Source organism: Strigops habroptila, chromosome 1, assembly GCF_004027225.2.
Source record: "Strigops habroptila isolate Jane chromosome 1, bStrHab1.2.pri, whole genome shotgun sequence".
Lineage (NCBI taxonomy): Eukaryota > Metazoa > Chordata > Aves > Psittaciformes > Psittacidae > Strigops > Strigops habroptila.
The window spans coordinates 48,429,722-48,444,327 of record NC_044277.2 but is presented as its reverse complement, the minus strand read 5'-3'; the positions used below and the strand labels follow the sequence as shown (position 1 = coordinate 48,444,327).

Below are 14,606 nucleotides of genomic sequence, written 5' to 3'. Positions count from 1 at the left end.
GCCCAAAGTTCAACGTGTGCTCGGTTAAAATTGAACAGCTGATCTAAGTGATGGATGTGACATTTTAGAGTGACTGGGTATGTATTCTTAGAGATATGCTAACATGAACTAGCAGGAAGCAATGTCAACATATAATTTTAACTTTTGTATCACACTGAACTGTCATTTTGTTTCAGAATAGCATTGCAATGTTATATGAAGAAGACAAGAACGAACACAACATGATGAATTGTTACCAAACCCTTTCAAAATAAATTTAAACTGTTAAAAAGTTAATCTTCTTATATAGTGGAAGCCAAATGAGTTAGTCATGAGGACAGCAGCCTTTCAGGAAAAGGAATAAGCACGTAGCAATTAACCCCTCTGTAAAGCTGTTGCTAATACCAAATTGCTTCTGTGAGCATGATCGAGTTCAGTAGTGTTGCTCCATTTAGAAAGGCTACTACCTACAATTTGATTTGTTTCCCACTGTCAACCAGGTTTTAATTTAGATGTTAAGGCACTGTACTCCTCGTGCCAAAATATCTGCTCATAGGAGAAATAGCTTTAAAACAAATACGATTTTACTTAAAATGGTTCTGATAAGATAATATTTATTCTCTTATATATGTTATTCTGTACTTTCAGGTAACAAAAGTAGCAGGCTATGTATAGTATTGGCTATCTGAGAGTATTTTAAAATAAGATTCTCCATCTAAAAGTCATGCATTGCCTTCTTTTTATTTTTCTTGTTGTGTGTTTTTTTTTCCTCTCCGATATTTTAGTAAGCACAGAGGTACAGTTAGAATGTTTTAATCTGGGCCAAATGTGCCTACTTATCCTGGTCATATCCTATTTAATAACTGCTTTTAGAAGGCTGCTGTCATGAATAGGAGTAGCTGGATTGATGAGCCAGGGGTCTTTCGTCATATTTTTCCTTGTTCCTGGATTTGATATTGAGTGTCCTTTATTTAGGGATGATACATGCTGGTGTATTTTAATACCACTTTTAGAACTTGAAACTGTTGCAGGACTATTTCTCATTTAGTTCTTATAATTTTCTGGATGCTACAAAGTCATATTTTCATGGCCAAGTTTCTTAAATTTGGATTTAAAATAAATTCAGCTTATTTGAAAATAGTTTTTAACATAACTTACCTTTTAGGTTGTAGTTGTCATTTGTGTTTTCATTTAGGAATCTGTCAATAGATTTAATCTGCTGACTAGCAACTGTGGCCTAGAAATCTCTGTATTGTCACTTTCTGTGCATAAACCTGACACTGCACTTTGTAGCGAAGAGCTCAGTGAGCATAATAAGTGCTGATTTGGAGAAAATTCTAACTTAAGTCTCATATTAAATTGCAGAAGTTACCCTACTCAATTATTTTCACTATCCTTTTCTCTAAATCACAGCCTTAATTTCTTAGCTGTTTCTACTTGCCTTAGTTGCAACCTGTAGATTAAATATTCTATAGTATATGTAAATTTAAATACTACCATCTTAAGTACACAAAACTGGCTGTGGTAAATAGAACAATGGCTTGTTTTTAATGAGATACATTTTGATAATCAGGCTTTTAAGATTAGTTTAGGATCTATTAGATGAGGAGTACTAGTAATAATAAATTTTGCACCTATGCTGCAGTCTTGATCAGTGCATGTCAAGGGTTCATTTCCAGCCTTGTTTTGAATTCTTTGTTTACAACTGATGTTCTGCTTATCAGCTGTTAACAATTCTTCTTACCCACTTTTATAGTCACTTAATTTGATGTTTTGTGATTTGTTACTAACAAGTATGAGTTATTTTGGCAATACCAGCTGACCCTTAGCAAGCTAATTCGTCACATGAATGTCATTCAAACAAGAGGGAAACCTGTTTCTTCCAACAGCTGTTTAGTTTCCTCTTACTGGTCGTTCCGTGCCTGCCAAAAATACATACTTCTTTACATTCCATAGCATTGTATGTTCATATGGGTACATAAAGAAGTATGTACTCTGAGCAGGTACACACAGAGTTGCTCGACTACCTGTCACATGAACCTGAGAAGTATTTTGCTGCTTTCTGTTGGCTGTCATTAGGTAAAACACAGGCTGACAATTCTTTGGTAGAACAATATTATGAGTAACTTTTGTTAGAAAATAGGCTTATTATTCTAACTGAACTTTGCAATGCAATTTACCTGCACAGTGGCTTAAGGCCGGTTTTAGTTCATTGTTCAGGGATGGCATGGGCATGAGAAGGGCTTTTCCAGATTTTTGCAGCCTCTTGCTGTTCATTCTGAGTGACCAAGTCTGAGTGGAGAGTTGAATCACTGGTAGCTCTGCAGCATGTTTTCTTGGAATTATAGTTGTATTCCACTGTGAAAACTTGAGCTTCCTCCCAGGTCTTCTAGCAGATTTCCATGCTGGTGTACAGTTTGCTTCTAGTGTCCTGAAGGGAAGTATAGACTCATCTAATACGTCAGTTATAAACTTTATTTTCCTACCCTCCCCAATCCCATTTCCATGCTTTTTGCATCCCATCCAGTATTCTGCAAACTCTTCTCAGGTTTATACTTATTTCTGCTGTAGCTCAGAGTGATTTAAAATAAATATGAAGTAACAGCACATGCCACCAGTGATCCTGCTTATCATAAAGATGATGACATTGAATTAAGAAAACAACCTCTAACTGCTGTGACGGGATTTGCGTTTTTAGGCTGAAGGTCACATAGAAAGCTAATAACTATTCAACACTTCTGCAAGCAGCTTTTCTCATTTTTTAAAATTGGCACTCACCTGATTCAGTCAAAATTTTGTCCACACTTGAAATAGTTACGATAACTAAAAAAAAACCCCACAAAACCCCACCACAAACCCTCGAAGAAACAAACCCCAAGTTTAACCCTGTTTCATAAGATTCTGTGTGCCTTAGTTTGGAATTGTAGTTAAATATTTGATGTACAGTATGGGTTTGACTTCTAAGGGCTGTCAGATACAGCTTATGGTTGCTTAATTTGTGTTTCAGAGGTTGATTTGGGTTACAGTAAAGAGTAAACTTTGTCTTTACAGCAGTGGAAGGTAAATTTGAAATAAGCTTAACAATTAGTAAGTGTAATTGTCATAAGGAAAGCTGCGAGCAGTGGAAGTAAGGATTTCTGCAGCTCATGACAAAAATCTAGTGCAGCTGATAGAGAGCAAATCAGAGTGTAGCAGTAGCTAGCACAGTACTACAAGGAGAAACAGCAATGCAGCATTAGAATCACAGCAGTCACATTCTAGTTTTTAAGTAGGTTGTTTTCATGTACATCTGAGATAAAGCACCTTGAAAATTTTGCTTAGACCTACTTGAGAACTCAGCATTGCAGTACCACACTGTGTATTAGATTTTCTTTTTAAAGTTGGTAATTTTTTTTTAGTTTTGCATAGGAAGATAAGACTATATTTCCCTGAAATGAACAACCACTTCATGGCAGTGCAATTTTTGAGTTTATCTTCTTTTAAAAGAATTCTGCCTACCAAGCAAGTTGGGCTTTTTGCTATGAAATTTGGACTAATGTTGTTTTCTTTCAACCTCCTCTTTACACTACAAATGCTTGATACTTTAGCACACTCAAAATTAAGCTGTTCCCAGAGTAGAGGGATTAATATAACAATAAAAAAGACATTCTAGTAAATAAGAGATACATGCAGAAAGTCATAGGCATCCTTTAAACGTGCAGAATAATGCAGGTCTCCTGATGTTCTGTTACCTGTAAGCTTAGTATCATGCAGCATTTGCAGTTGGAAGAGAGGTAATGACCTAGAGACACATCAGCAGCAGCCATCTCATCCTGAGTGCTCTCTCATTCTATTCGCTGAATCAGCTCTTCATTACATGGGAGGGGGAAGCAAGGGGGGGTGAATGTCGGTGCATACAATACCTCACCACCTTAAATAGATAAAACTTAAAAGAAAAAAAAAAAACAGAGGCATGAAGATGGGTGCCTAATTGGCACCTGCTGCCTTTCTTGGAATGCTAAAATATGGATGGTGTTGTATAGAAATTATACCTTATGTCTGCTGGACTGAGAGTTAAGACTCCAAGGATAGATGCTAGGAAGCCAAGGGAAGGTGAACTTAGCCCACTGCCAGATGAAAATAATCACAGGCAAAAAGAAAAATAAAAGCCCAACAAAATAACACCAAAACCAAGCCCCCAAAAGTTGGAGTTGCTTCCAAAAAAAAAAAAAAAAAGGCACACGAAAAAAAGCGATCGTCTCCCCCCTCCCCCGGCAAATATTGGTTTCTTCTAGTTCCTTAGATATTGCACTGCATCGTTTCTTGCTTGAGGTTATGTTTCCAGGCTTAACTGTAGGCAGGTCTGTGTTGAAGCTACTTTCCATCTTCAGAGGTCAAGTCTGCTAGCGAGGTCAGGGCTCCTGCACGCACACTACAGAAGACACTAACCGTATTTCCCACTTAGAGGGCACGAGCAAAACTGTTACGGCTTTATAGGCAGCTAAGCATTTGAAACATGCACTCCCAGGCAAACAGGCTCTCTTGTGCCTCTCTCTTCCCTGACCATATTTAGTCAACCATTGCAAAAAATAGTCTCTCAGCTGTCGATTGTCGATCCGGCAGCGAAGGGAGCCTCTATCCAGCTCTCTGCCTATTGATTGTGCAGCCTGCACTTCCACCGCCGCTTAGCCATTTGTCCCCAGGTTTTTTTAGCACTGCCAAATAAAGCGCTCTCTCGTGTTTCCAGTTAGATTTCCCAGGTTTTCACTGAGCTTGCGCTGCTACTAGTAAACCCTGGTGAGGTTGTCACTATACTTAGAAACGTTGAGGGGGGGAGAGGAGAAAGAGAGAGAGGAGGTAAAAAAAAAAAGAAGGCAGCCCTGCTAGTAGCAAGGCAAGGACTTCACGCAGATAGAGAACAATAAATACCCTGCACTGCCACGGCAGGTTGTGTAACCTGGTTTCTAGATCAGTGAAAAATGCCATGAGAAACAACATGCTGATCAAACTGAGGTCTAAGGTGGCCTTGTTCTACATCTAGTTTTAAGTTTTCAACTTAATCATACTGTTATTTTATAAATAAGAAGTTGGTGCTGATTTGTTATTTTATAAATAAGAAATCGGTGCTCATCTGTGGCCCCACATTTACATTTTCAAATGAAGTTAGACATTATTTGGAAAACCTTTAACTAGTGAATTCATATAATTCTGTACCATTATGTTTAATAATTGCGGAGTGTTTTGTTTATAATGCTTAGCCATGAAGTTACTTGTCAAAAATGAACTGCACCTGTAAATTAGGTGCTACTGTTCTTTGAAAAAACTCAAATATTTTAGAAGAAAAGAATAAAAAAAAAAGTCAAATGAACAGCTCAGTCCATTCATCTGACTTTCACGTGTACAAAATTGGCCTATAACAACACACTCAAAATATGAAAAGAGGGATTTTCGTATTCAGAGGGAGTATATATATCAGCATTTCCTTCAGAAAAGAATACTGAAATTGAGCCATATAAATACAATAGGAACCCAAATGCTTCAAGACTTTCCCTGTATTTTTCCAGACAAAATTCTTTATATTGGTCAGGAGCAAGAGGAATGAAAAAGATTAAAATGTATCAATGTAATCATGTCATCTCAATAAATATTGATGTAATTAGTAGCTACTAATACACTACAGTTCAGTACTGTAGAGTAGAGGGTGAATTGCGAAGTCCTGAACATACCAGTGTCTTGGGTTTATACTTTCCTTGTTTCTTCTTTCAGTATTGATTTTGTCGTGTGCGTGGTAGCTGCTTACCCCGGACTTATGTTGCAGTGTAGCTTTCTGGTAGAAGTCGTGGTTTTTTACTTTCTTCAATTTCATAATCATACACCAAAGGCAAAATTGTTGTGTTAAGATCTAGGCTAATACAGAATATGTTTTTGTGAATTCCATGTAAATGTATATGCCTCATTATTTCTTTAGCTTCATGTATATTGAAATCGACTTTTCAAATGCCAAGAGATACTTGAAAATCTGAGAGGGAAAAAGAAAGAAACGGCCTACCTACTTAAACTTGTTCTGAGGCATCCATCACTTATGAAATATTAAAGTCTAGTTTCAAGATACAGTGTGCTCAGTAATACCAGCCTAAGGTATTAATCTATTCTTTGTTACTTGTTCCTGAGGGATATACTTCCTTCTTCATTCTTCCAGTGTAACTCCCTGTACTGCACAGCGAGTGTGGAGTGATCCAGATCAGGGAACTGAATTGGCTTGAAGTTGTGTGCTGACGTGCACTTCAGATCATATCGTTGCCAAAAATAGTGCTGTCCTGCTCCTGTGTTACTTCTTGCACTATGTTGGTACAAATATTTCTTTGGCTTCACAGTGAGCAGGCTCAGAGTACTATTCTGTGGGGCCACTATGAAAATAATCCAACACTAAAGGGTGGCACTTTAGATGCTGTGTTGGGACCACTTTTTTGCGGGGCAAAGGGAGAGGATAGGAGAGTGGTTGGTTGAGCAGAGGTGGTAGTCAGAGGACAAGAATGAGATTTGTAAAAAGTAGTCTTGCTTCTATGGTGCTGTAAATACACGGCAGGCTACATAGCCTTAAAAGAAAACTTTGCAGTGGAAGCTGTCATTAAATCTGATCTGTTCCTTCAACTGCTTGAGGATGTAACAGGAAACAGGTGAACAGCTTTAGCTGAGCCAGGGGTGGGAATAAGTGGGTGGTGGTGGGGTTGGTGCAGAATGGAGAATGCTTCCATTATATTCTGAAACCATGTCCCACTGAGACAGTGGAAAGCTGCCCTGAGGGAGGAGAAGGAGTAGAGAAGCTTGTAGTAGGAAGTGCACTGAATCATTACAACCCCTGGAGATATGATTCCTGATAAGTTTATGCTGATCTAAGACTTTGTGTCTGAAAAGGGCAGTCTGCCCTCCCTGCAACTCTAGCTTCATCATTTCCATATAACTATTGGTTCTCCTGAGCATAAAGTCTCAGGGTAAGTTGGATTATCTCATTGATCTGTCTGAAAGCAAACCTGCCAAATCAAGAGTCTGGCAGGTTGCTTCATTCAGTAGACAGTGACGTGTCCGTAGAGACAACATAATGCAGGGTTTGGAGCACAGGGAAAAGTGGCATTGTGTCTTTTAGGAGCAATTGAAGTTAAATGTGCTCATGCCAATCATGAAGTAGCCTCTCTATTTTTTTTATGCTTAAGTCTCTGTTCTTTAAAACACAAAACCAAAAAACAAAACACCCCCCCCCCCAAAAAAAAACCAAACCAAAAAAAACCCAAAACAAACAAACCAAAAAGCAAAAAAAACCAACCAAGAAACAACCAAAAGGCCATAGTAACAAGACCACGCCACCGTCATCCCACAAACCCCCAACCTTCCATGTTTAAATAACTGTAGTCAAATTGCAGTTAGTAGCAGAGAATCTTCTCCAGTTTTTCTTTCTATGTGTTTTTTTAAACAGGGTGGAAGGATGCCTTTGCAGCTAGTGGTCAATATTGAATCTTTTTTATACAACAAGGTGTTAGTTTCATCTTGCTTGCAAGTACTTTTATCTTGCAGGTTTTTCTAATAACTCCCATTATTGTATGTGGCATTCTCAGGTAATGCTGATGAGCATCTGTATAAATTCTATGAGTGAAATACTGCGTAAGTGAAGAGATTTTGTACATAGGTTGATAATGAATGATATATCATGTTAAAACTTTTGGTCATAACAATGATTTTTATTTTTTTGGTATGTCTAATGTTGTTAACTGGTGTTGAAACAACTGCTCTGTGTGGCTAAAAATGGATTAGTGTATTGTTCAGATCTGTGATGCATTTTATGTTAAGTTGCAAATACAAAATTCATGCTGTCGAATTCTCATTCTGCTATTATTTATAATTTAAATACATCATTTATACATGTTAAGCTGTGGTTCCAGACTCTCTAAAAAACAGATATTTTTTTTTTTATTAGATTTTTTTTTTTTAATTTTAAGAAAGAAAAAATATTTGTGTGGAAAAATCAAATTAAAGGTGCATGCATCAGTAGCATTTGTTGTTATTATTCTACATCTCAAATTCACTGTAACATAGTATAAGTGAGTGTTCTTTCTACCAAATCACTTTTAACTACTCGAGCTTGGATTACCATTTTATAATGGTGTGTATATATAATTATATAAATTATAGCAGGCTTTATAAGTCACTGTACTCCCAACAGCTGGGTCTGGGAAAGCAACAGGTATCTTGATCTGAGCACCCTATACCCACAGTGCTTTCTTGTTACCTTTTCACTGAGCAGGTATTTAGCCCCTGTGAAAGAAGAACTCGTTTCCTCACCCTCTTCAAAGTCTTACAGACAATTTCCTCAAATTTCGCTGGAGTTTTTCTTTGTTGTCCCATCTTGAAAATTTCAGAACTTGCAAAAGATCATCCAACTCAAAAAGGCCTGAAGTCTTTCATCAGCTTCCTGCTAATCTGAAAATACCGCAGACCAACAAATGCCAAAGCATACCTATTACAATTTTTTTTTATTCATTAGTAGTGCTTTAGTAATAATCTTCAAATAGCATAGTGATGATGTGAATTTATCAATAATCTTTGCATCTACTCAGCCATGTCATCTGTAACACTTGATGAATTGAAGATGATAGTCTAAAGAGTTTTCTTCAGCTGATTGCATGGTCTGGGCTACTGGTAGATCTGCTGATTTCTTGATCTTTTCAGTATAGTTACAGTGAAAGTCTGTGGTCTGTTTTAATGTATACAAGATGAAAGCAAGTTTTCACAACCACATCTGTGTTGCGGTCCTGAAAATGGAGCGGTACAACGTGGTGGCTTCTTTAATACTTTGTGTGGAAAAGTGAATCAGGAATTACAGTTTAATTGCCATGCAACATTAATTCATTAATATGACTTCTTATGATACGATGTATGCCTGTTCCAGTGAGCACTATTCTGAATGGTAGCCACTTAGCTGTCAAAATTTTGGCAGCAGCTCTAGAAAATCCTGCAAAATAGAATAGCTGTAGGAAGGAAGGCTGCAGTGTGAGGGAACAGGATCTTGTGCACTGAAAGAAACTACCTCTCAGCTAATGAGGCGGAAGATGCAGCCACTGAGCATCATAGAAGAATTTGTCATTTGTAGCATATTAATATCTTGCAGAATTTTAAGGTGTTATGTCTATGGAACCATCCTTCATCTTGCTCTCCAGTAATTTAGTGCAGTCTGGAAGGGAGAGATATGTAGTCTGTACTTGCATAGGCAGAAGCAACTGAGGAGTAGTTAGTGGCCCTCTGATGCTTCACTGTGAGAAGGTAAAAATCTATTACACATAGAAGCTGTTTGTTTCTTTTGTTGATCCTTCTGGGTTTTTTTCAGTAAGACCAGTGCATTCTAAAAGCATCCAAAAATGTAGCAGGCATCTCATTTATATGAAAGCAAGATGCTCCTTAATATTCGACAGTTGAACTTCAGATGAAAATTTTCCTGGTATTTAACTGCAAACTAAGTAGGAAAAGATTTGAAAGAGGATCTGGTAAGGCTAGAGCTCTGGCAAATATTAGGATGAGTGATTTTTTTCATAGCACACAAAATACTAAGTCAATTGATTTCCTACTTTTCTTTCAAAGATGAGAGGTGTTGAAGAAATGGCAACAATAATGTTTCTGAAGTATATTCACTTCTCGATGCATCTGTTAAAGTGTGTGGATGTACTTTAAATTTTACTTTATTTATCTATGATGTTGGCGGTTTCCTTATTTCCTTACTGAAGAAAAGAATATAAGATATCATCTGAGTTGGTTAAGACAGTTCCTTGTTTAGTGATTAGAGCTACTTTGGAAACAAGCTGGCTATAATTAGAGATTTGAGTGTTGGTACCTTCCCATAGTGTTCCTCAAGTTATACTTGCAATTGTAAAAAAAATAATAGATCCTGGATTTTTTCATAGGTTATTGTTGCCCCACATTTTACTGGTTGCTCACAATGGTCATATTGCTTATGTCAGTCATAAAGAATTTTCAGGTGATTTTTGTTGTGCTTTTTAGATGATCCGCTATAGATACTCTAGAGCTTCATGGAGTCTATAGAAGCACTGAGCTTGGCAGGTGAAGAGCGTTCATGGCACAACACCTTGTGGGAAGCCACTGTAGAAAGTACACCGGCTTGTGCTGCTGGTATTGTGTGCTCCTCTTTATCAGCTGAAGAGCTGATGGTGGTATGCCCAGGTACAGTCCAGATACGATGCAAACCTCAGTGTTCCAGACTTGCTTCCTCTCTAAGGCAGCTAGAAACAGGTCTGATGTTGTAAACCAGATACGTACCTATATCCAGGGTTTGAAAATACTTCATTTAATTACAAAATATTATATTTATCAATTGAACTAATACTTGTTTATTTTGCTTCATTTCATGAAGCTTTGATAACTTTGTGTTTTACTAAATTATATCCTTAATTTTGGAGACTCCTGCATAAGTGAATCTCTCAAAGAATGTTGTGGTCGTCCCCAACTCCCCCCACCAAATATTTTAGTCTTATTTCCTAGCATGTGACAGAACTGCAGAAGGCATTATGAATAGAAGCTGAGCAATGTCACACAATGAGCAATGTACAATCTGTTAAGTGTTGTTTTATTTTGCTGTGTTACAAGTGATTTGGACTGTGAGGAAGTGAGAAGCTTAATCCTGCCAGGAAAACAAAAAATCCTAAGAGGTTGAGAATGGTTTCTTATTTATTTGCTTACCCCGTGAAAGTTGTGATTAGATGGAGTCTGAAAAGACCGAGAGAACTCGTAGAGAGCAAAATGCGTTCAGTTCGTCGCCAAGTGCTTATGTTCACTCTGTGAAAGACAAACTTCCAGAGCAGCCTGGCTGTGGATGTTCCATATAGCAGTTGGTCGTGGGTCTTCTGTGGACCTGTGTGATCCTGTGGCCTGAAGATGCAGTTGCTTAGTTGTGGTTCCTTCAGACACTGAATCTGGGAAGAAGAGCAACAGTTATACTGCAATTGCCAGGATGCTGTATTAAGCGTAAAACTGAGGATTTATGTTGCATTCTGAGAGCAGTAGCAGGAGAACAAAGAGATGCTTAAGAAGTCAGGGTCTGTTAGGATAGCATCCAAGCAGTGTGTGGGAAGGAGTGCACTTTCTTACTGGTACTTCATGGGCTGGTCTTCCTCATGGACTCCGGCTTCTGTTTTTCAGGAGGGCTCATTGGAGTGAGTTACCCCAAAACCACAGCTTTTTGTTGGTTTTCTAGGAGTCTTGTTGGCTTACTCTAAAAGATCGCTTAGGAGTGAATAGCACTTATGCAGTGTGGATAGATGTTCAAGGTAACAGATTATTGGAATGAATTAGGAGCTCAGTTATTACTTGATAGTGCAGTCAGCTTACTGCAATCTTTTGAGAATAGTTGTAAGTAAAAGGTGAGAGGCTGATTTCATGATGGCATTTCTGAGGCTTATTGAGATCCCATATTTTCAATATGAGGTGGCTAATGAAAGACTGTTTAATTCAATTATAGTATCTGCCTTGCAATGTGTCCTGTGACTGAGTGGTTCCACTTGCATTAGCTAGTATTAGATGGATTTTTGAATTTTGTGAAGAAGCTCAATTTCTCCTCTAAATAACACGTTGCTGCAACAACAGGGAAAGATAGATGACAGAAGAGGTTTCCTGGCACAAGATTATAGCAGTTTCTGGTTTTCTGTTTGTCTCTGAGGAACTGTCATAAGGGAGCTGCATGTGCTGTTTATAAAGATAAGACAATAAGGGAATTAAGTTTGGTTACTTACCTAGTCCAAAAGCTAAGTGAAGACACGTGTTCTTAAGAAAAGTGTATTTCTAAGAGAACACAAAATTGAGCAATTTGTTGATCTCGTGATGTGTTACTAATACCCTTAGCACTGCAGTCTTTGAACTTCATGGATTTTAGTCTGTTTTAATACTCTAGTAATTGAGTTGCTTTTCCCAACCCTTGAATTTGAGGTTTAAGTTAATAAATTGCCTTCCTTTGGTAGGCATCTTAGTAAGCACATACGAAAGTGGGGCGGAGTACTAGACACTGCCATGGTATATTATAGCCACTATCTGTTATGAAAATATTCCACTAATACTTGCTTTACAGTTTCAGCATTTATTTTGTCTGTGTCTAAGAGGTCTTACTCCACTTTTATCTCAGAAATTGAAATTCTTAAATGTTAAAGCCGATGACAGCAGTTTATAAAGTGATGATTTTAAAGAAATCTAATGTAGTGGAACTTGCCCATTAAATAAAGGATGCTATAAGGATTTTGAGGGAGAACAATTCTGTCACCTATGTTTCAGAATTTTTGTGAATACTTTTTTTTAAGGTTGTTTTTACTGTTAGATAACATTCTTCTGGAAAAAAATCTGATCCCTACACTCTGTGTATTGTATGGTTTGTTTGTATGCTTTAAGTAGAAGAAACTGAACATGAAATTATTACACTTTGGAACTGTCAGTATAGCTTTTTATGCATGTTCTCTTTTTGAAAAAATACTAATGTTATTTTAGCTACTACTACTTTGTAGCTCTGAGAATTAAAACGGATTTACTGTTGTCCTGTTCTCATTCAGCAAATAAATTATGGGTGCATTTAGGCCGTCTCTGCATGTTTTGTTTCAGTGCAATGCGTGTATTGTTGTCCAAGTTACCACGACCATGGATCGTTGACGAGAAAAAGGATGATGGTTACACTGCATTGCATCTGGCAGCTCTCAATAATCATGTAGAAGTGGCTGAGCTTTTGGTGCACCAGGTAGGACTCTTTTCTCAGGAGGATTTAAATGTCACGCTTCAATTAACCATCTGATGTGAAAATAGTTTGCTGCAATCGCAATGCAGAAGCAATGGGGCAGAGAAGGACATGTGGGGAGCTCTAAAGGTCAAGCTTGCCTTTGAGACCATTACAGTGGCCTAATGGTGCAGAGGGACTGAAGAATTTGATACCTAGTTTGATTCGACAGATCAACATCTGTACAGTGAATAATTAGAAGTATTTAATCACTTCTGCTCTCAAATTTCCAAATTAGGAATCATATTCAAGGGTGTATTCAGTGGCCTAATGGACTGCTTTGCCTGTAGATGAATTGCTGGGATGATAATGCTCTAATGCTTTGAATATCTTTCAGGGCAATGCTAACCTGGATATCCAGAATGTTAACCAACAAACTGCTCTGCACCTTGCTGTTGAACGACAGCATACACAAATTGTTAGGGTAAGTATCTTATTTGCAATAAGCCATATGGTTAATGGTACTTGACTCAAACTGATTGTAGCTGTTAAGACATGGGTACCTCATGAACATTTAAAAAACGATTTAACAACATGTAGCCATTGAATGCTTGTATGATTAATTTTCATCAGTTCCGAAACCTGCCAGCTTGCACAGAAGGTCAGCCAGCAATGTGAAGGACATTTCAGGAAATCTGAATTTTTGTACATGTACATTATGGTTTCCTCTACACAGCTGCCAATTCCAGCATCCCTCCTTGTTGAGTAAGGGAGAATGTCTTCCTCTGTTACTTGTCTGAGTCTTGTGGTCCTGTAATAGCATTCAAATGCTATTACATTTATATGTACCTTCAAATAGCACTTTTGATGCCTCTTGCTGTATGAGTAATTATTCTTGCTCATAGCTTTTGCAAATTGCAGCTAAGTGAAACATCTTTTTAAAAGTTAACTACTTTTCAGTCTTCTGAGAGTGTAACTCCCTGTTCATGACTTGGTAGAGCTAGAAGCACTAACAGAAGTACCTTACAAGTGAAAGTAATGCTATTTCTGGTTTTTTGCTTGCACAGTTGCAAAAGTTAATACTCCAATTTAACAAAACTGTGTTACTGGCACAGGAGGCAGGAGTCTGGCACAGCTTGCCCGTTCTGGCCTGTGTGCTCTGTCTATACGGGACCTATGTGACTCAGTGTTTGGGTTGCTAGCGTGGGTTGTTGAGGCTCAGAGAGAGTGCTCACTGCTGTAGATGACGTTCCCTATGAGTGAATCCATCAATCTGGCCTTGGCCTTCTGCATAATTGTTTCGAATTTGTTTTTGTAGAGTGATAGTCATATTAAAAGCTGTCTCTTACACAGGCCTACAGAGAACTGTCTTCCCTATGCAGACCTATATAGAATCATAAAATATCTGCAGTTCTGTTTAGCGTTATTTTGCCATAAGGTTTCTCCATGTCTTAAGAGCTGATGAATGTGATCCCATTACAGTAAAACATATGTGTTTTATGGCCTTATATGGCCTTATATCTGGATGGCCCTGTATGGCCCTATATCTGGAACTGCTTGCTACCAAAAGAATGGTTTCCTAGAGTTAGTGTCATTTGCATCCTGCAAGCTAATCGGCAGCTATATTTGATGAGCTCTTGTGCCATTCTGGAAACAACATGGTACCTGGGAATACAGTACTGAGGTAGCAGATGAACTGGAAGGGAGGCATGTAGAAGAACTAGTAGGTGTATTGGACTCACATGCCTATATCAGAGAATGTTTAAGTGAATGACCCTGTAGAGTATCCGTACTTCAGAGCTGGATTAACTTTGAGAAGTCCTAAAATAACTCATGCAGCCATGCAAAGAACATGTTGGCTCCGTATTTCAAAATTAATTCCTATTGGATACCTTCC

General features: G+C 38.0%; 1 protein-coding gene across 8 annotated transcripts in view; it reads left to right on the top strand.

Moving 5' to 3' along the window:
* MIB1 (mindbomb E3 ubiquitin protein ligase 1) overlaps window positions 1-14,606 on the top strand; it is a 73,507-nt gene that overhangs the window by 40,779 nt on the left and 18,122 nt on the right. For all 8 annotated transcript variants that reach the window (XM_030478413.1, XM_030478468.1, XM_030478440.1 and 5 more), the window contains 2 exons: window positions 12,601-12,733; window positions 13,107-13,193. In XM_030478413.1, coding sequence (XP_030334273.1) covers window positions 12,601-12,733; window positions 13,107-13,193 — 220 coding nt within the window. The remainder of the gene's footprint in view (window positions 1-12,600; window positions 12,734-13,106; window positions 13,194-14,606) is intronic.